The sequence below is a fragment of the Narcine bancroftii genome, chromosome 10, assembly GCF_036971445.1.
Source record: "Narcine bancroftii isolate sNarBan1 chromosome 10, sNarBan1.hap1, whole genome shotgun sequence".
Classification (NCBI taxonomy): Eukaryota; Metazoa; Chordata; class Chondrichthyes; order Torpediniformes; family Narcinidae; genus Narcine; species Narcine bancroftii.
Window position 1 is genome coordinate 36,717,683 of NC_091478.1, and position 20,559 is coordinate 36,738,241.

The 20,559-nt window shown below is 42.0% G+C and overlaps 1 protein-coding gene and 1 long non-coding RNA gene across 4 annotated transcripts in view; one reads left to right on the top strand and one right to left on the bottom strand.

Annotated features, from left to right (window-relative positions):
- LOC138744465 (cGMP-dependent protein kinase 1-like) overlaps positions 1 to 20,559 on the top strand; it is a 592,254-nt gene that overhangs the window by 474,716 nt on the left and 96,979 nt on the right. For all 3 annotated transcript variants that reach the window (XM_069900680.1, XM_069900681.1, XM_069900682.1), the window contains exons 8-9: positions 11,737 to 11,802; positions 15,370 to 15,444. In XM_069900680.1, the coding sequence (XP_069756781.1) occupies positions 11,737 to 11,802; positions 15,370 to 15,444 (141 nt within the window). The remainder of the gene's footprint in view (positions 1 to 11,736; positions 11,803 to 15,369; positions 15,445 to 20,559) is intronic.
- Positions 2,856 to 7,565, bottom strand: LOC138744471 (uncharacterized). The gene is made up of 3 exons (XR_011345557.1): positions 7,479 to 7,565; positions 5,138 to 5,226; positions 2,856 to 2,928 (listed from the first exon to the last, which is right to left on the bottom strand). It is a non-coding gene; the product is annotated as an uncharacterized lncRNA (long non-coding RNA).

Sequence of the window (20,559 nt, forward strand, 5' to 3'; positions counted from 1 at the left end):
CAGGTACAGTACTACATTTTTTTAAAAAACCACCACAATAGAATACATTAGACAGAATTAAAAATAAAGACAGCAAGACAATAAATATCCACAGTTACAATAGTGCAAGAAAAAAAGTGGCATTAGAACCATTCCTCGCGGTGTTAGAGCAGTCCATGGCAGGTGTAACAAGGGATTCACCCCACATCCAGGGAATTTAGGAAAACTAGCATGAATGAATCAACTATCTTTCCAGCCGCTTTTTTCCAAATCCTAATGTAGATCCCGTTACGATCCAGTGTACTGTCAGCATACGTACCCAGCCAGTAGCTAACCTCGCTTTGCTGGTGATTGTTATCTTCCTGAGTTCTTCCCTCTCTTCCATTATCTAACTAGCAGTGGTGAAACACAAAAGTCTGCAGATGCTGTGGATGTCGCAAAAACGCACAGAAATGCTGGAGGAACTGAGTCGGTCTTGCAGCATCGATAGAAGGTTAAGATCTATTTCCGACGTTTCGGGGAAGGGCTCAGGCCCGAAATGTCAGTTATATATCCTTACCTCCTATGGACGCTGTGTGACCGGCTGAGTTCGTCCAGGATTTCTGGGTGTTTTTGCTAATGAACAGTATTTCTGGCCTCACATATTTTCTTTCATGAAGACTGATGCAGAATTCCTATTTAATTCACCTGCCATCCGTTAGACATTATAGGATCAACACTAGCCGTGCTCACTCTTTGTTTTTAAATATCCACAACTAACTCTTGTTTTCATATTCCTAGATACTTTATATCTAATCTTTTTACATTTTTAATTGTCCTTTCCTGCTTTTTATATTCTATTCAGTCTCGGATATGTCATCCTCTCTTGCACAAATAAATCCTTTTGCTTTACCTTTGATAATAGCTTTCTTAGCCAGCCGCAGACAGTCGGTTTTCCACTTGGGCATTTCTTTCTCTTTAAATTGTATCTGTTCTATTTGTTCTGAAACATCCTTTGAAATGCTTGTATTTCAATTAACCAGCATTCACCTAATTTTTAAGTTTGCATTCAGTAGTTCTGCTTTGATGTGCTCCTAATTGTTTCCACCTCCCACCCTTTCTTCTCATCATCAATCTGAATGCAAAATTCAATAATATATTTGCTGCTAATAAAGATGCATCATGATGTTTTCTTCAATTAATGGTATCTCAGGACACAGCTATCAGGATTAGTAATGTATTGTTTTGTGTATATTCACGTTTTGACCTTTCATAATTTGGTAAATTCTAACCTGATCTGCTTCAATTATTCTGATGAAAGTGGTTCCCTGGAAAGATCCATGAGCATCAAGTGTATTAGGGTGCAGTGAGCCATCTCCTTAGCAGAGCCTCCAACCTCAAGGTTTCCCAAACCTGCACTGCCCATTTCTACCTCCTACCCAAGATCGATAAACCCAATTGTCCCAGCAGTCCAATTGTTTTTTGCATGCTCCTGCCCCACTGAACTGTCTTAACCCCACCCCCAGTCTTGTCCTTTCCACCTACATCTGAGATATTTTACAAGCCCTCCATCACTTTAAAAACTTCCGGTTCCCTGCATTCAACTATCCTATCTTTACGTCGGACATCCTATCATTATAGACCTCTGTCACCATGCCAAGGGCCTCAAGCCCCTTCATTTTTTTTTCGAGACATTAGACCCAACCAGTCCCCTTCCACCACCACTCTCCTCCGGCTGACAGAACTTGTTCTCACCTCAATGGGTCCTCATTTGATTTATCCCACATTCTCCAAGTCAAAGTGGTAGTCATAGGTACCAGCATGGGTCCAAGCTATGTCTGCCTTTTTGTTGGCTACGTGGACCAATTCATGCTACAAGCCTACACAGGCAAGAACCCTCAACTCTTCCTCCGCTACATCGATGACTACTTTTGCGCCGCCTCATGCATACGTGATGAGCTCATTGACTATTCACTTTGCTGCCAACTTCCACCCTGACATCAAATTCACTTGCTCCATCTTTAGTAACACTCTTCCTTTTCTTAATCTCTGTGTCCATCTTGGGAGACAAACTATCAACAGATATCTTCTACAAGCCCACCATCTCCCACAGATACCTCGACTACACCTCTTCACATGCTGACCCTGTAAGGATTCCATTCCTTTCTCTCAATTTTCCATCTCTGTCGTATCTGTTCCCAGTCCAAAGTCTTCCAGGCCAGATCATCAGGGATGTCTTCCTTCTTCAAACAACTTGGCTTCCCCTCAGTCACCATCAACTTGGCCCTCACCTGCATATCATCCACTACCTGCACATATGCCCTGATCCCCTCCACTCATACGTGCAATAAGAACAGGATCCCCCTTGTCCTCCCTCTCCACCATCCTCCATGTCCAACATATCTTCCTCCGCCATTTCCGCCACCAACTACGTGATCCTCCCATCACCAGGCACATATTCTCCTCTTTTACCCTCTTCACCTTCTCCAGGGACCACTCCCTGCAAGGCACCCTCATCCACCCTTCCCTCCCCACCGTTCACCCCCTTGATACCAACCCTTGCAACCACAGGAGATGCTCCAATTGCACTCAGACCTGTCCTTTAATCTGATGATGAGTGGTCTCAATGCTCATGTATCTTCTTTCAGGTAGGAGGGGGCTGAAGAGAACGTGGCCAGAGTGGATGAGTCTCTTAATATGTTGCCTGCTTTTCCAAGGCTGCAGGAGGTATTGGTGAAGTTAATGGAGGGGAGGGAGGAAGGAAGTTGTGTATGAAGGGCTGAGGTACGTTCACAAATCCTTCTGTGCAGTCTTGGGTGGAGCAGTTCCCGTGTTCTCCTGGAGTTGGCAGCATTTTACACTTAGCATCGAAATATCATCTCTCGTTACCTGACTCACCCACTTGGCTTCTTTCACTCTCTCTGAAATATTTCAGCTGCTTCTTCCTGATTCTTCTTCTCCCTTTTCCTTCTGCAAATCAGACAATTTTAGAAATTGTTTGTGCTTGATATTTGCCAACGCAAATTTGAACCGAACAGCTTTAATAATAGAACATCTGTCTCCCAGATCCCAGATTTGACTCTCATTCAAGACTTAGCTACCTCCTGTGAGCAGCTTATACTAGTTGGGAGACAGCTGTCAGAGATAGTGCCTCATGGCAGCTGACCTTTGAAGAGACGCGGCCGTTGCATTAACATGGAACCCTGCAGCTTGTAGCTGTGGATGAGTTTGCCTCAGATTTCGTTGCTCATAGATTTCATTACGGTTGTGCCCACTTAGTGGAGGGGTGAACAGAAGGTTAGCAGACTGAAGCAAAGGTGAGTTGAAGAATCTTCAATCACTGGTATTTCAGAGTTCTTTATGGTTGCATATTCTATAATTTAAAGGAAATTAGTTCTGCAGGAATTAATCTGTGATGAAAGTGAGTACACACAAAAAGTGATTGATGTATTTAGATAAAGATGCTAATATGGGAAGCCAATGAGAGGTACATGGGGACACTGTATGGGGAGATGGTTCGGCCCACTTTGTCATGACAAGGCCTTTGAAAGAGCTTAAGTTACTGGAGATTCACATGCCAGTAATTATCCAGAAGCACGATATAGTTCCTGTTCACTGATGCTGGCGGAGGAGCGGACTTGTCCTCACACTTTGGACTACGCATTCTACAGTGCAAGGAGTTCCCAGTTCTGCGGCCTAATTGAACAAGATGGGTAGCCAATGTTCAGGAATGCAGCCAGCGCAAACGGAGCTGGAAATTAGCTGGCAGAAGGAGATGGCTGCCATGAATAAGGTGAGAAGATGTCCAAAGACCGAACTGGTTGGGAAGAACAAGAGCGGCGGGCCACAGCTTGCATGCCAACAGCCAAACCAGCACTGGTGAGAGCTGAGCAAAGTCCACATGGACTGCTCAGGCTGAGGAAGACTGGCAGAAGACATCAATCAGAGCAGATGACTTGCATCGATTGACTGAAAACAGAGCATGATATTGATGATGGAGTACAATGTCATTATATATTGAAACATCAATATGAAGGGGTTGGAATGATATCTATCAGGTGTAAGTAGCAGAGCTTTAGTTTGACTTGGATACCATTTTTAGCAATGGGGTGTGCTGGTTTATGTTCTATCCTATGAATTCCCTTTTCCGTTTACAGAGAGCTGGCTTGTACACTTTATGCCATTCAATTGTGAGGGCTGCAAATGTAAATTAAACACTAGTGCCTGAATAATCTAATACTATCCCATTTATCAAGATTAGCCTTTCATTACTGGGGATGCTACAGGATTGTGCTTCAGTGGTTATTGAGCTGCTTCTCAGTTTCCCAGGCTTTTGACAAAGCTACACATGGCGTACATGGAACAATAGAGTGAAACACAAAAGTCTGCAGATATTGTGATTGTAGTCAAAACACAGAGATGCTGGAGGAACTCAGCAGGTCTTGCAGCGTTCGTAGGAGAAAAGATATATTACTGACATTTCAGGCCTGAGGTGTGAGAAAAAATAGGCATGCGTCTGAATTAAAGGCTGGGGAAAATTAGAGGGGGAGGAGTACAGATCAACAGTTAATTGGAGATGATAATTGATTTTGGCTCTGTGAAAAGAGACAGAGGGAAAATGGAAGCGACAGCCAGACAGAGCCAGAGGAAAAGAGACAGGGAGAAGAACATGGAGGGGGAGGGGAGGTTTCTAACAGATACCAGAGAAGTTCCTGTTAATGCCATCCGAGGGGGAGAGTGCCCAGATGGAAAATGAGGTGCTGTTCCTCCAGTTTGCAGGAGGTGTCGTTCTGGCAGTTCATTGTAAGACATTTCAGCAAAGGGAGTAGGATGGGGAATTGAAATGGGTGGCCCCTGAGAGATCCATACTCTTGGGGCGGACAGAGCAAAAGTGTTCACCGAAGTGATCTCGTAGTCTGGAACAATATAACAGCACAACACAGGAATGGGCCCTTTGACCCATAATATCTATGTAGAACATGATGCCAAATTAAAGAAATCCCTGCTGCTTGGACATGATACATATCTCATATACCCTGCACATTCAGAGAATGGCTGAGAAATGATTTACGGCGTTTCCAGGGAAATGCTATTCCTAGAAGAGCCTCTGGGCCATAAACTCATATGCAACAGATGACTAAATCTTCTGGATAGTTATCGCAGCATGAAAAGTTTGTACCTCTCCTCCGTGCAGATCGTAGTGTCTCAGCAGCCTGTACATAATTGAGAGATCTGCGTGTGGGGCTAAATTTTCCAACTTCTTGAAGGCTGTGGAAGATAATAAGGAAAGAAATTCCAGAGTATAAGATCTGAAGTGGTGGAAAATTTAAAGCAGGGCATTAATAAAAAGCCAGAACTTTTTAATTACTTAGTTAATTATTGCGAAGTAATAAGTAATATTGTGAAGCACACATTCTCCCCAATCCAAGCTCAAGTTTATTGTCATGTGTGCCAAGATGTTGTGATAAAGGTTGTTTTGGGAGCAGACCAGACGTCTCATTTATAGTACAACAATTAGGGCGGCACGGTTGGCAGAGCAGTTAACGCTCCGCCTTTACGGCGCCAGCATTTGAGACTGGGGTTCTAATCCCACTCTGTCTGTAAGGAGTTAGTACGTTCTCCCAGTGTCTGTGTGTGTGTGTTTCCCCGGGGCCTCTGGTTTTCTCCCACTGTTCAAAATGTATTGGGGTTGTAGGTTAATTGGTTGTAAATTGGGTGACAGGGACTCATGGGCCGAAATGGCCTGTTACTGTCGAAATTTAAAATAAATCTAAAATTTAAAAAACATTACATTAATAAAAAAGAACCAAAAATATGGTATAAAAGTTCAGAGTTACAGACGGAAGTCAGTTGGTGCAGAGCAAAGGCACCATTATTTCACTGTTTTGAGGTTCATTCAGGAGTCTGATAAAGGTGGGAAAGAAACTGTCTGTGAATCTGGTGGTGCATGACGTCATACTTGTGAATCTTCTTCCTGATTTGGGGAAGAGATGAGCTTGGCCAGGGTGGGATGTCTTACAATATGTGGGCTGCTTTTCCAAGGCAACAGGAGTTACATAGATGGTCGATGGAAGGGAGCTCAATTTGGTGAGATGGACTGAGCTACATTCACAATGCTAGAGTTTCGTACGAACTTCGGCAGAGCTGGTCCCATACTACGCAGTGATGTACCCCAATAGGATGCTTTCATTGATCCACCTTTAAATGTTGTTAAGGGATGCAGTGACATTCCAAATGTCCTCAGACTTCAGAGGAAGTACAGGCAATGGCGCTCTTGCTTGGGATTCCCAATTTTTGCTTGTGTTGATTTTCTGTTGGTTAGGGGATTTAAACCGAAAGAGGTCAGGCCATTTGAAAAGAAAGCAGGAAATTGAAGGGTGGCTCTTTGGGGGACTGGAGGTTTCAGTTAGAAGGGGTACTGTTGGAGTGGATGCATTTTGGCGGCAGAAGTCGTTTTAGGCCAGGAGAGGAGCAAGAGTTCAGCGAAGGCAAAGGGAAATAAGAGGTAAGAGAAATGAGTGATATATAGAGAATGGGGATATAAAAGAAGGCTGGAGATAGGCCATGAGACAGAAGAAGAAAGCAGGGGAATGAAAGAGCGAAGAAATAGCAGATCAAAGAATCCAGGAACACAAGAAATTAGAAGCAGTATTGGCCTTCTGGTTCTTCAGTCCTCCCCCATTTAATGTGCCTGAGACTCATCCACACTACACCTTATCTGTGCTTGTTCTCCCATAGCCTTCAGTTTCTTGACCTTTCAAAAAAATATCCAACTCTTCTTTAGATCAGGGATTTAGCATCCACAACCCTATGAGGTGGGGGGATTCTCCAAGACTCACCATCCTCTGGGAGCAGTAATCCCATTCAACTTCACTTATAATGAATGCTCCATCAGGTTGTAACTTCATTCAAGCCTCCCCCACCGAGAAACATCTCCACCATCTCCCTTATCGTTCCCTTTGAAGATTTTATGTGTCTCAGTAAGATCACCCCTCATTCTTCAAAGGGTGGTGAGGAAAGGAATCAGAGTGAGATGACGTGATCAACTTGGATGGAGAGATGGGATTGAATGTGGTTGAGAAGTGATTGAATTTTGAGAGGCTGTAAATGCTAGAAATTAATCTTGCTTTTGTATAAATCATGAATGGGACCCTCTGTGATTGTGACAGAATTAATCTAGCCTGCTCATTCTTCTCAATCTTTATTCACTTCATCCTATTCATCACCTCTCACAACCATACTATTAGCTGGGATGATATTTACTTGGTTCCATTCTTTCCAATATGCTGTTGACACACAGTTTCACTTTACCACCACTTCCCAAAACCAGACTACTGCTTCGATATTCTCAAACGGATGCACATTGGATATTCTCCAACTAAATACTGGGAAGACGAAAGCTATTGTCTTCTCTTCCATCAGCCCATTAGTGCAGCAAATGGTGCTTCAGTTCCCATATACAATCTTGATTCTGTGCTGCAGTGTAGAGTTTGCACATTCCGTGACCACATGGATGTTACCTTAGGTCCCCTGGTTTCCTCCAAAATCCTCTATTGTCAAGATGGCAGCAAAGAGTGGTGACAATCAGCAGGCTGTTTCCTCTACTTACATTACAGACTTGCTGACCTCGCATTTATGTCCTGCACTTTTGTTTAATTATTGCATCACCTGCTGTACTTAACTATCGGTTTACTTGTCTATATAGCATGCTAAATGAAGATATCCACTGAATCTCGGTGGCAATAAACACTGAGATGCAAATCCAAGAATTTACAGGTGGATTGGTTGCTATAACTTACTCCCAATATGGAGGTGAGTGGGGGAACTAAAAGTATGAAGGGAGAACGACTTATAGGGAAAATGAGTGGGGGGATGGGATTATTCCATCACTCCAAACATGAAACATCCACAAACGGGAACAGTTGCTCTATATTCACCCTACAAAAGCCCCTTATGATCTTTTCTGCCTCTATCAAATTTCTGATCAGCTCTCATTCCCAGCAAAGAGTACCTTCCAGGTTTTACCAGTACAGCCTTGTTGTTAGCCAATCTGCCAGTCAATTAATTTTTAAAAAAGAGTTCACGTTTCAAACTGAAACCCGGGTCTGTTGAAGAGTTTCAGCTTGCAGCATTGAGCATTATTTTTCACTCATTGATACTGGTTGACCTTTTGATTTCCTCCAACACATTCTGTTTGGTTCAGATTCTAAGCTCTGCAGCCTCCTGTGTGTCTCTTGCCTTGTAGTTAAATTGTTTAATTTCTGAAAATATTAATGTTCACTTCTAGGATCTTTGCATTGTCCCTAAAGGGTGGTGACCAAATCTGGATACAATTTTGTAGTCATCAGCTCTGTATGTACTTGGTCCATTAAAACAAAAACATTTTCACCCAGCAGAGCACATGTGAAAGTGGAAGTCTGACGGGCAAGAAATACATCTGAAATTGATTGAAGTCCTTTCCATGGAGACTGGGAATTTTTCTTTGACACCCTCTCCCCCTGTGCCTTCCTTGATACATTGACCCAACCGTGGATAATTGCAGGTTTTGGCAACTCGCTGGTTCTCTGCTTGAAAGAAAGTGAGAGTATTTGGCTATTAATCTATAATTGATGGTTATACGTGATTCTTTGAAATTAAGGAACAAATTACAGGTATTAATCATTCACTGGACCATTAAAAGATGAAAACTTCAATGCTCTTGGAGAAACGGCAAGAGCTAAATAATTCATCTCTATCCACTCCTTCCCCACCCACTCCCTCCTGACCCACACCCTCCCCACCCATTCTCTCCCCATCCTCTCCATCCCCATTCAGTCCCTCCCCACCCACTCCCTCCTCACCCACTCCCCATCCAGTCCCTCTCCATCCAGTCCCTCCCTGTGCACTCCCTCCCCATCAACTCCATCCCCATCCTGACCCTCCCCATCCACTCCCTTCCCGTCCACTCCCTCCCCATCTTCTCTGTCCCCATCCACTCCCTCCCCATCTACTCTGTCCCCATCCAGTCCCTCCCCACCCACTCCCTCCCCATCCAGTCCCTCTCCATCTAGTCCCTCCCTGGGCACTCCCTCCCCATCCACTCCATCCCCATCTAGTCCATCCCCGTCCACTCCCTCCCCATCCACTCCCTTCCCTTTCACTCCCTCCCCATCCACTCCCTCCCCATCCCTCTCTTGGAATTTCCCAACACTTGTAAAAGCTCTATTTCTGTGAACAGTATGATGTTCACAGTTGCCTTAAATATAACAGGTTCCTGAAGTAACTGTCTAAATTTGGGAATCCACAAAGATAAGCTAGAGAGCAGTGTTTGGTTATCTTAATTAGCTTTATAATGTATATATATATTTCCTTTGCTTTTCCAATTTTAGACACCTGTCCCTTTTCTGAAGCTGAAAACATTGTGAATGTTTATATAAACAGTGTATGGGATGGAACTAATCTTCCAAAATCCATCCACGTCACTCTGGAAATTCCGACGAGATGTGCGCTGGTTTTCTCTGCCATGTTCACTCTGGTTGGGGCAATTTGCTGAAGGATAAAGTACTGTTTGTGTAGTGTTGTAAACAGAATTATGCTATATTAGAGATAATGGACAATGGTCTATTTTCTTTTATGTCGGTCTTCTGTAGTTTCATTTCCCTGAAGTTTTAATTTTGTTCACGACATATGTTGCTTGTCCTGGCTGTTCTCCTACGCTCCCAATCTATACCTGTGTCCAGTGTGGGAAAGCATGGGCATGCGGTAGTAGGAGATTTCATCCATATGATTATAAGCCTGGAGATTTATTAGACAGGTGTCATTTATATTGTCTCAAGGACAGTTTGATGTATTCATCATGCTGTCCTGGAGACTAATGTGTTAACAAACAGGTGCAAGGACCAAGTTGGAAGCATCCCATCTCAGAGAAAAGTACTGTACTATAACAGTGACAGGGTTTTGCATTTGCTGATATAGATAGAAGCAACAGTCTGGTTAAGAGAAGGGCCCTGGAGATGAGCAACAAACAAAACTTTTTGACAGACTCTGTGCTTTTCAAAATATCCCTGATCGTATCGTGTTCTTGCCACTCTAAGCAGCTGAAAATTCTAGTCCTGTTGCTTCTTGAGGCTAGAGGTGCTCTGGGTGAATGCTCGACTGCCTCCAAAGAGCAGGATCCTGTGATTGACCGGTTCAAAGTTGTGAAGCCTGGTCAAAGTGAATGACTTCTAGAGAAGTATGAACAACACAGACACTGAAACAGAGTCGGAATATTCTTCTTCTGAACATAGTGATGAAGAAACAGATGGGGAGATATTTGAGTTAGTGAATTTATTTTCCTTGAAAAACATCTGTGCCTTTAAACTTTATATATTAACTTTGCCGATGAATGAATTTTTTAATGAGAAATGAATTGAAGTATGCATGCCTACAATTTAAGTTAAAAAAACTGCATGTTAAAGATCAAATTTATTGCCACATGCACCAAGATACAGTGAGAAAAGTTAATTTTGTGAGCAGTTCAGCGAGTCAACTAGACAGAGTACAACAGTTAAAAACACATGACAGAGTGAAAGGATACAAAGAAAGATCAGATCAGAGCAAAGGCAACTTTATTTTACTTGTGTTCAGGAGTCTGATAATGATAGGAAAGAAACTGGCTGTGGGTGATCTCACGTAGGTGAATCTCCTTCCTGACGGGAAGAGAATGTGGCCGGGGTCACATAGGTTGCCTGCTTTTCCAAGGCAGTGGGAAGTCCACTTGGACTCCAGAAAGGGGAGGGGAGTTTGTGTGATGATCTGAGCTGCGCTCAAGCAAGCAGAATCGTACAAGTTGTTAAACATTTTTGGGATGTTACTAAAAATAATTTGAAATGTTAGTTAAAATCTTTAGCTTCAGTGGGCCTCAAAAGACTGTAAAGCTTTCTGATATCAACAAAGCAGAATTTTAAATTACTGATGATATATGTATTGAAATAATAATTTTCTGGTCCTTGCACCTTGCCAGTGGGGAAATCTATATTTTTATGACATGTTGTCAGCATAATGTTTAACTAAAAAGTGTGACAATCTAAGCAAAAATAATGGCTATAAATTGTTGCTCTTTGATAGATACTTTTGTCAATGAAGTAAAATAGTTTTCTAGATCTAAAACTTTTTTGAAGGGAAAATACTGAGAGTTTTTTTCTACACACCGCCCTGGCATTAATCGAAACAGCTGGATCCAAACCCCCTCCCACATAAAATTATCCAAGGCAATTGATTTCACGTTGAATTTTAGAGGATTAAAAGTTTGAAGATGTTGTCCTTGCTTACTTTTCAAATAACTGCTTTGTGTGTTTCATCCTACCCTCCCTTTTTACAAATGCATTGTGTTTAAAAAAAATCAGACTGCTGTTCATGTCAGTCACAAAACATTAAGTTCAACCTTCTTCTTCCTTATCAATTGGAGCATTTATAGTCTGTTTTCACTTTCCTTGCTAGGTTACTCTCAGATTGGGTTATCTCTTCCTAAAACAATTTCATCATCTGCTTTTGGCGAAATCTGAATATTTTCAATTCTCAAGTGTCATTTTGCTCCTTTTGCAAAAATATAATAACCCTTTTACTTTAATCTAATATTATCTTCCATTCCTCCTATTAGGCATGTGTGGACCTGTTGCATTCAGTGCCTCAAACAGACATAGATTTACTATAAACTAATTCTTTAATTGTTACCATTGCTTTTTTTAATTGTTATCATACAAGCCCAGACAACATGTACAACCTTGGTTTACGTGCGACCTTTCATTGTATTTGCAGAGAGGATGTGAGAACAGCAAATGTAATCGCAGCTGAAACAGTGACCTGCCTCGTAATTGACAGAGAGTAAGTAAATTGATTCATATACAATCTTCTCAGCTCCTAATAACCTCTGGTAATTAGAAATTACAGAACTTTTATACATAGTTTTCCATTTCATTATTAAATACTTCATTAATGCAAGTATAAGAGAGCTAGGCTTGCTTCTAAGCTTTTGATCATCTTTGGTGTCTGTCATTGCCATTTTTCAACATGAGGACTAGAGTTGCACCAATGAAAGTCAAAGAAGCCATTATGAGGCAGAAAAACAAAAATAAAACAGTAAGAGACATTGGCGAAACCTTAGGATTTCCAAAATAATGGTTTGGAACACCATTAAGAAGCAAAAGCTCAGTAATCGTAAAGGGACTGGTAGGCCAAGGAAGACCTCGACTGCTGATGGCAGAATAATTCTCACCATAATGAAGAAAAATCCCCAAATACCTGACCAACAGATCAGAAACACTCTTTAGGAGCAAATGTTGATGTGTCAATAACTACTGCCCACAGAAGATTTCATGATCAGAAATAACAGAGGCAAGCCACAGAAAGGATGGCCAGATTACAGTTTGGCAAGAAGCATTTAAAAATGCCTGCAGAATTCTGGTAAAAGGTCTTGTGGACAGATAGGCCAAAATTAAATCGTATCAGAGTGATGGCAGGACCAAAGTGTGGAGGCGTAAAGGAACTGACCAGAATCCAAAGCATAACACCTCATCTGTTGTTATGGCCTGGGCATGTCTGGCTGCCGCAGATACTGATACACATCTCTTCATTGATAATGTAACTGCTGATGGGAGTAGCAAAACGAATTCTGAGGTGTATATAAACATCTTGCCTTCTCAAGTTCGAGGAAATGCCTCCAAACTCATTGCTAATTTCATGCTACAGAAAGACAATAATCCCAACATACTGCTAAAGCAGCAAAGGAGTTTTTCAAAGCTAAAAACGGGAAAATTCTTGAATGACCAAGTCAGTCACCTGATCTAAATCCAATTGAGCATGCCTTCCATACGGTGAAGAGAAACCTTAAGGGGACAAGCTCCCGAAACAAGAAAGAGCTAAAGATGGCTTCAGTAGGTCATTGCCTGCAAGGGATATGCACCAAAGTTCTAAACATTATTAGTTTAATATACATACCATTGCCATGTCCCAAATATTATGGTGTTCTGAAATGTGTGGACTATGTATAAAAAGGGCTGTAATTTCTACCTGGCTAAATAAAAATGTATTCAAATAACCTTGAATAAAATCTAGAATGTGCACTTCAATCATGTGATTTGTTTGATTACAAATTTAAAACTGTAGAGAACATGGGCAAATAAAGGGAAAAACACTGTCTTTCTTTCAAACGTTATGGAGGGCACAGTTGATCATCTTGGAAGAGCACTCAAATAACTTGAAAAATACTGCAGCAATCAAAATGTTATCATCAATGGAATAATGTTGGTAAAAATATCACAAATTAAAATGAAAACCCACACATATTTAAAAAAAATTAAAACCCACACATATTTTAAAAAATTCAATTGAAATTATCTGCATCAGCAGATGATGTGAAGGAGATGGTTCAGTGATATAAGTATCTTCTGTAATTAAACGTGATTCCCAAGGCATCAAATGTTTGTTCATGCTGCTGTCAGCCTTTATTCACCAAGTGTTTGCATTACTTCTTAAAGGTCAGTGTATAAATATCAAACAGCTTTAAAGCTGAAGTTAACGCATACACTTGGGGATGTTTCTGTAGAGGCTCTCAAAGAGCTCATATCAAATTTAACAGATGTTACAATAATGGAAGGAGTAAATATCCAGCCTGTCACCTGCTCTCCTTGGGTTTAACATTTAGGTGGTAACATGTTCATTCGAAAAAACTGCCACCAAGAAAACCGATTGGTAAAATGGCTTGAGAGTACCTGTGTGGGAAAGTGGAGTGCACACCATCAGTAGCCCAGGGTGTCATTTTCACCTGGTTCATCAGGCAGCCCAGCATTGGAATGTGTGGAACACCTGTTTCACACCAGTCTCTATCGAGTACCTGAGTGGCTTCATTAAAATGGCTGCGGAAAGTCCACTCAGTCGGGACATACTGGACCTACACCTGTAAATAGGCTGTGCTGATGGTATAAGTAATCATGAGGTAAAACATATTGGTTGGTCACGTGCCTGTACTTGGACAGCACAGGCTCACGGACTGAAACGACCAGCTATTGTGCTGTATCTCTGGAGAAAAAAAATAATGGTGTCTTTGCTGATGAGAATTCTTTGAAACTTTTTTTCCTCTGCAAAGGAATTCTGTCAGGCCTGTTCTTTAAATAAAGTATAGGCACAAGGCTTTGATACAAAAATGCAATCAGAGAACAAATGAATTTATTTTTAGTAAATACTGGCACAGATTGTGTATTGAATGGCATGAAGCTTGATATACCTATGAACCAGAAAGGATGTACAATGAAAAGAAAATTTGGTGTAGGATTTTGTGCTACTGTGTTATCAGTTCTATCTTGTGCTCTTGTCCCTTGTAAGACCTGAGTCCACCAGTGCATATGCAACATCAAGTCTGACCAGAATGGAGAGCCGGTGAGAGTGCACACTCTATTTTGGAGAGCGTAACTTGACTGACTTCAATCTGTGTAGTCATGAACACACAGAGATGATTAGAACTTCAAAGTTTAAGCATGAAGCAGAGTTGAGAATTTGGATCCAACCGAGCTCTAACTTAACTTTAAACTTTAAAGGTTCACCTCTGGCAGTATTGCATTCCCATGCACTGTCCTCAAGATGCATTTGACTCAAAGGCTCATCATCTAATATTTCCAATTTGAATGTTGGCTCATTTTCCTTATTGCATCAAGGGCCATGATGTAAAATGAATCTTTCTTATATGCTAGTGACGTTCCCAAAACATGATATTCAAATTCCATGTCATTTATGTGGCATTCGAGTTAGTTTGGAGAGCAATGATTTGGCGTTTATGCATTGCAGAATTTCGGGGATCAGTGTGTTCCTCAAACAAGGAGATACTCTTTTCTCAATTGCAGCTTTCATTTGCAAAGTTCCATCAGTTTGCCAATCACCTTATGATGGAAGATACCACTTAGTGACAGACGCTCCATATATCTTGGTTTCTTAAGAAAACATCACTGTGGAGGTTTTTCATTTCAACATCCCCTCTCTCCGAATCATCTCAGTGCCGCTGAATTACTTTCAATTTGGAAGCCTTGGGTTGTGTCTATAGGATAGGACTGCCCTGCCAATCGACCATTGACTATTTGATGGTGTATGTTGAAAATCTCTGAGTCTTAAAGCTCCTGGGTCATAGTAATTTCACTCCTTGAGAAAATAAGACATTCCATTGTGTGTGTGTGTGTGTGTGTGTGTGTGTGTGTGTGTGTGTGTGTGTGTGTGTGTGTGTGTGTGTGTGTGTGTGTGTGTGTGTGTGTGCATGCACGCGTGAATGCATGAGTGAGACTGGTCTGATAAAGAATTGTAAAGTCCTGTGGGATTGCCATATCTGAACTAATATGCCAGTCCTTTTTGCGTTTTCTTTGATGCTGAGAATAATCTATTACCTGAACTATATTTTGATTGTTACAGCTCATTCAAACATCTAATTGGAGGTCTCGAAGATGTTTCCAACAAAGCTTATGAAGATGCTGAAGCTAAAGCTAAGTATGTCAATCATTTATCTCCCTGAAATGTACATTTACCATTATTAACATCTGTACCTGGTGGTTGAACAGTTATATTAAATATGAAATGCTTTTTTGGGTGTAACTATTTAAGAATATATACTGGGCTAAATGTTTGTTGGGTATGCCCAAAGCATTAATGCTGCATAGGATTTACAAAAACACAAATTGTAATGAATTGCTCAAGTGTTGTTGGAATTTAACAAATTATCTGGAGCTCTCTTATAATGATGGAGAAAATTAAGCTCTTGTGCTTCGAGCTTTCGTGCTGGTGAAAGCACTTGTCTGGCACCAGTGAGGTCCAGAACATACAAGGGCATACAGAGCCCATTGTACTCAAGAAAGAATTGTCCATTTGATTTCACTAACCAAAATTATTCCCCTTCACTCGACATTTATGTTTTTTTATACAGCCGCTGCATTCCAGGAAATTGTTCCCAAAATTCCGGAACGCAGTCTATGTAAAAGGTCCTGGAGGTAAAATATTGTTTACCTCCTGGACGCCTAGAGGATTTCACAGAACGCCTGCAGGCGGTCAGCAGCAACCAGCTAATGAATGGGACATTATTGAGGACGCACGATGCTCATGTAGGTTATACGTCACGGTCGATGTCGATGCAGTGGCATCCTACGTCGATTGAAAATACCACACCCATGGTATTTAGTGTAAACGTGGGGTGAGATCGAATTTTTTGCCTTTCTGGTCATTCCAGTGTGAGCAGCCACTCTAGAAGGTAGGTGTGATAATTGTTGGTGGGAAAAAAATCACAATTTGAATCAGAATTTATTGTCATGAGCATGTCACGAAATTCGTGGTTTTGCAGCTGCAACAGATTTCAAAAATTTATCTAAACCACATTTCAAGAGTAAATAAAAATTAGTGCAAGAAAAAGGCAAAGTGAGGTAGTGTCTATGTTCATTGTTCATTCAAGAATCAGGTGGCAGAGGGGAAGAAGCTATCCTGGAATCACTAGGTGCTTGTCTTCAGGCTCCTGTACCTTTTTCCTGATGGTAGCAGAGTGAAGAAGGCATGTCCTGGGTGGTGGAGGGTCTTTGAGGATAGAGGCTGCTTTTTTAATACAGCACCTCATGTAGATGTCCTCGATGGAGTGAAGTCTAGTGCCTGTGATATGACAAGCCGAGTTAATAGTCCTCTGGAATTTTTTTCCTGTCTTGAGCATTGGCACCTCCACACCCGGTAGTGATGCAACCAACCAGAATACTCTCCTGTAGAAGTTTTCCAGAGTCTGGTGACATACCAAATTTAAAATAAAGTACAAAGCCTGCCTCTGCTGCCCTTTCAGACATTACTCCTTGTTGATTTTACCACTTTTATGTTTGCAACAGCATTAGGAGAATGAAACCAAAAGGATAGCTGAGAAGTGGTGGGGCAGGCTGATCTAAAACATTTGTTTGATTTATATATGGGGGGGAAAAAAATTATCTAGGTTTTCACTCTTCCATTTTAATATGTGCCTGCCTCTATCAACTTCCCCAATTTCTGTTGGGCAGGGGTGCAGGACCGTCGCTCTGGCACCTCAGGGGGCAGCTCCAACATCTCATGGGGCTGCTCCAGGCGTCACAAGGGCCAGCTCCGGTACCTCCTTGTTACCGTTTTTGGTGAGCTGCAGCACCTAAAGAATTAGTACTGAACCCTTGCTGCTGGGTATTGTATCTCTTGTGTGCTTCAGAGTTCTTTTGTCCAACATCGTGAATTAACCCGGGAACTTCTTGAAATCGTGACACATTCGGAAGTTCGCAACGATTGGATCAATTTGCACTTCCATGGGTGCACCTGGCATTAGATTTGTGGCACTGAGTATTGTGGTGGGTATGAAATAAGCAGATAAAGGGGCTGACATTGTGCAAGATGAGGGTTTAATGCACAAAAAGCCCCAGAAGTGAAGACAGTGCTTAACGCAAATCAGTTTGGCCAAGATAAAACTAGCCCATTTTGGAGTGAAATTGAAAGCAAGAAGCAATTTATCACTGACCCACTGATAATTTTTCCCATTATCAAAGTCCAGGTGATTGAAGGAAGTTTGCATGCTTTGGGTTTTCTCCTGAAGTACCCATTGAACTGCTGCTGGTGGCGCTGTTCTGCTGCATGGCATTGCTCTGAATAACAGTGCCAACATCAAGCCGAGCAAGACCAGTGGTGGAGAGGATGTTTCGAGCAATGGGAGACACTGGTACCAGAGGACACAGCCTCAGTGTAAAAGGACCTCCCTTTAGAACAGCGATGAGGAGAAATTTGTTCAGCCAGAGGGTGGTGAATCTGTGGAATTCATTGCCACAGATGGTTGTGGAGGCCAAGCCATTGGATACATTTAAAACAAAGGTTCTTGATTAGTATGAGTGTTAAAGGTTATGGAGAGAAGGCAAAAGAATGGGGTTGAGCAGAAAAGTACATCGGCCATTATTTGAATGGCAGAGCAGACTTGATGGGCCAAACAGCCTAATTCTCCTCTTCTATCATATGGTCTTATAGCAGTCAGGGGTGGCTGCGTGTGCTCTGTACAGTAATACAGAGAGATTAACAGAGGCCGCCATGACCACAGCTTCCCTACTGCTCGGCCCTGCCTGACCTGGTCCACTGCTGTGGTTCTCCCTCTTGCGGACCTCTTCAGAGCTCTCCTCCAAGGTGGAGGTTGGGAGGGTGGGGTGGAGGTGATGTACTCCCGATATGGTACCCTGCCCTGGTCTGCTGCTTCCTCAATGCCCACCACCCTCGACGTCTGACTCCTGACCGAGGGCACTGCCACCTTGCATCGTGGAGCACCTGAGGACCTAAGAAGCTCCTGCCAGCCCCACTTTCTGCGGGTATTAAAAACCTGCACCCTGGGGCAATTGGCCAAGACGGCCAAGCAGTAAGATCCTGGGGAGGAGCAGCCAAAGGTCATGGCTCACTCCTCTTCCCAGGCTGGCTGCAGCAGAGTTGTTGCAGTTACGGGTAATGGGTGGTTTCAGCATGAGGAGAGTTATGGCTGGGGAATGGGAACTATTTGAGGTAGAAGTAAGTGGTCTTAGCACTGATTGGAAGCTTGGTTATTGGTCAAACACAAAAGATTGCAATTAGCCTGGTTCACAGTCATCCAGTCGACAAAGGGAGAGGTGGAACTGGTATCAGTGACATGGAATTCGTCATTGAGATTGAGACCAGTGACTCTTCTTTCCCAATATTTCAATTAAAGGAAATCAACTAACTCCGAATATGAAGCAAGCAATGTGCAAGGTGAATGACAGGAGGAACTGAGGGTGGCAAAGATGGCTGGCAGGATGTCATCAACGTACACATCTGAGCTGAGGCTGCTTTATTAAATGAAGCCGTCATTGAGGAATCAGCTGTGGATCAGAATTAGAGGGAATGGATTCGTGGGGAGTTGCTGAGGTAAAGATGTAAAACGAGGAAGAGAAACCATCGCAGGGGATACTATGGTTAAATAATTCTGAGGGGCATAGATAAGGTGGACAGCCATTGCCTTTTTCCCAGGGCAGGAATAGCAAACACCAGGGAACTTCTCCACAGAGTAAAAGGAGGCATAAGGTGTAAGTTTTTTGCACGGAAAGCTGAGGGTGTCTGGAATGTCTTGGCAGGGATGGTGGAGGAGGCTGGAACAATAGGGCCATTAAAGAGACTCTTAGGCACACGGATGAATGAAAAACAAAGGGCTACGAGGTTTAATATTTGCTTTTTGGTAGGAATAGATCCATGAACATGAAGGGGATGGAGAGATATCTATCAGGTGCAAGGGAGAGGTTTTACTTTATTTTGATATCGTGTTAGCACAGACATGCGGGCCAAAAGGTCCTATTCCTGGGCCGTTCTATCTTCTATACACTGAGTTTTTGGACAAAAGGCCAAATGACAGGCTGGAATTTTAGATAAAGGAACAATAAGAAATACCAGGCTTTTAACAGAGAGACGCAGTACAGTGAAATAGACAGATGGGTAAAAAACATACAGTGGAGAATGAAATGAAGTGAATAGTTCATGGCAATAATATTTCAGCAGAATTAGGAAAGGTTAGAAATTAAACGCATTCAGACTCATTTAGCTCCACTCACTTCTTCCAAGTCAAAGGTATAGTTGTAGGTTCAAGCATGCCAATCTCTCCATGTTCCACATAAAACTGAATAGATGGGAATAGAGTAAAAACGCAATGCTGGGGAAACTCAAAAGGTTAAACAGGGTACTTTCTATGGCAAAGGTAAAGGTACACAATCAATGTTTCATTGGTTATAGGATCAAGCCCGAAACGTTAGTTATCTTTTTCTTTGCTGTATAAAGTACAGGACACTGTTTGAGCTGCTGAGTTTCTCCACCATTCTGTTTTTACTTCAATCACGGCATCTGCAGACTATTGTGTTTTACTAGGTGGAAACAGAAATGGACAACAATCCCACCCTGGACCTCACTGGTGCCAGACAAGGGGCAGGAGGGTGCTACAGAAGGAAAAACATTGGTTTATTTTTATCCATTCCAAACTTTAGTATGGCCAAACACACCGTCAACCTCACGGTATTTCTCTTTTTAAAAACTCAATTACCTCTGTATTTCCATTTAATAACACCCGACTATATTTCTCTATCTATTGGTCTAGTTAATCGTGCACTGATCTTCTATTTAATGATCCAGTCTAGCTCATTGTATCTCACAAATAGCCCAATTACCTCATTTGATCTCTCTATTTAATGACTGGCTATTTGTCTCTCTAAATAAAAATCAGAAAACACAGGAGCTGTTCACTAAATCAGTCAGCATGTGTAGTCCATGGAGAGATAGGCATGCTTGAACCTACAACTATACCTTTGTCTTGGAAGAAGTGAGTGGAGCTAAATGAGTCTGAATGCGTTTAATTTCTAACCTTTCCTAATTCTGCTGAAATATTATTGCCATGAAATATTAACTTCATTTCATTCTCCACTGTATGTTTTTTACCCATCTGTCTCCTAAATCATCCTGGCTATTTCACTGTACTGTTAAAATCCTGGTATTTCTTATTGTTCCTTTATCTAAAATTCCAGCCTGTCATTTGGCCTTTTGTCCAAAAACCCAGTGTATAGAAGATAGAACGGCCCAGGAATAGGACCT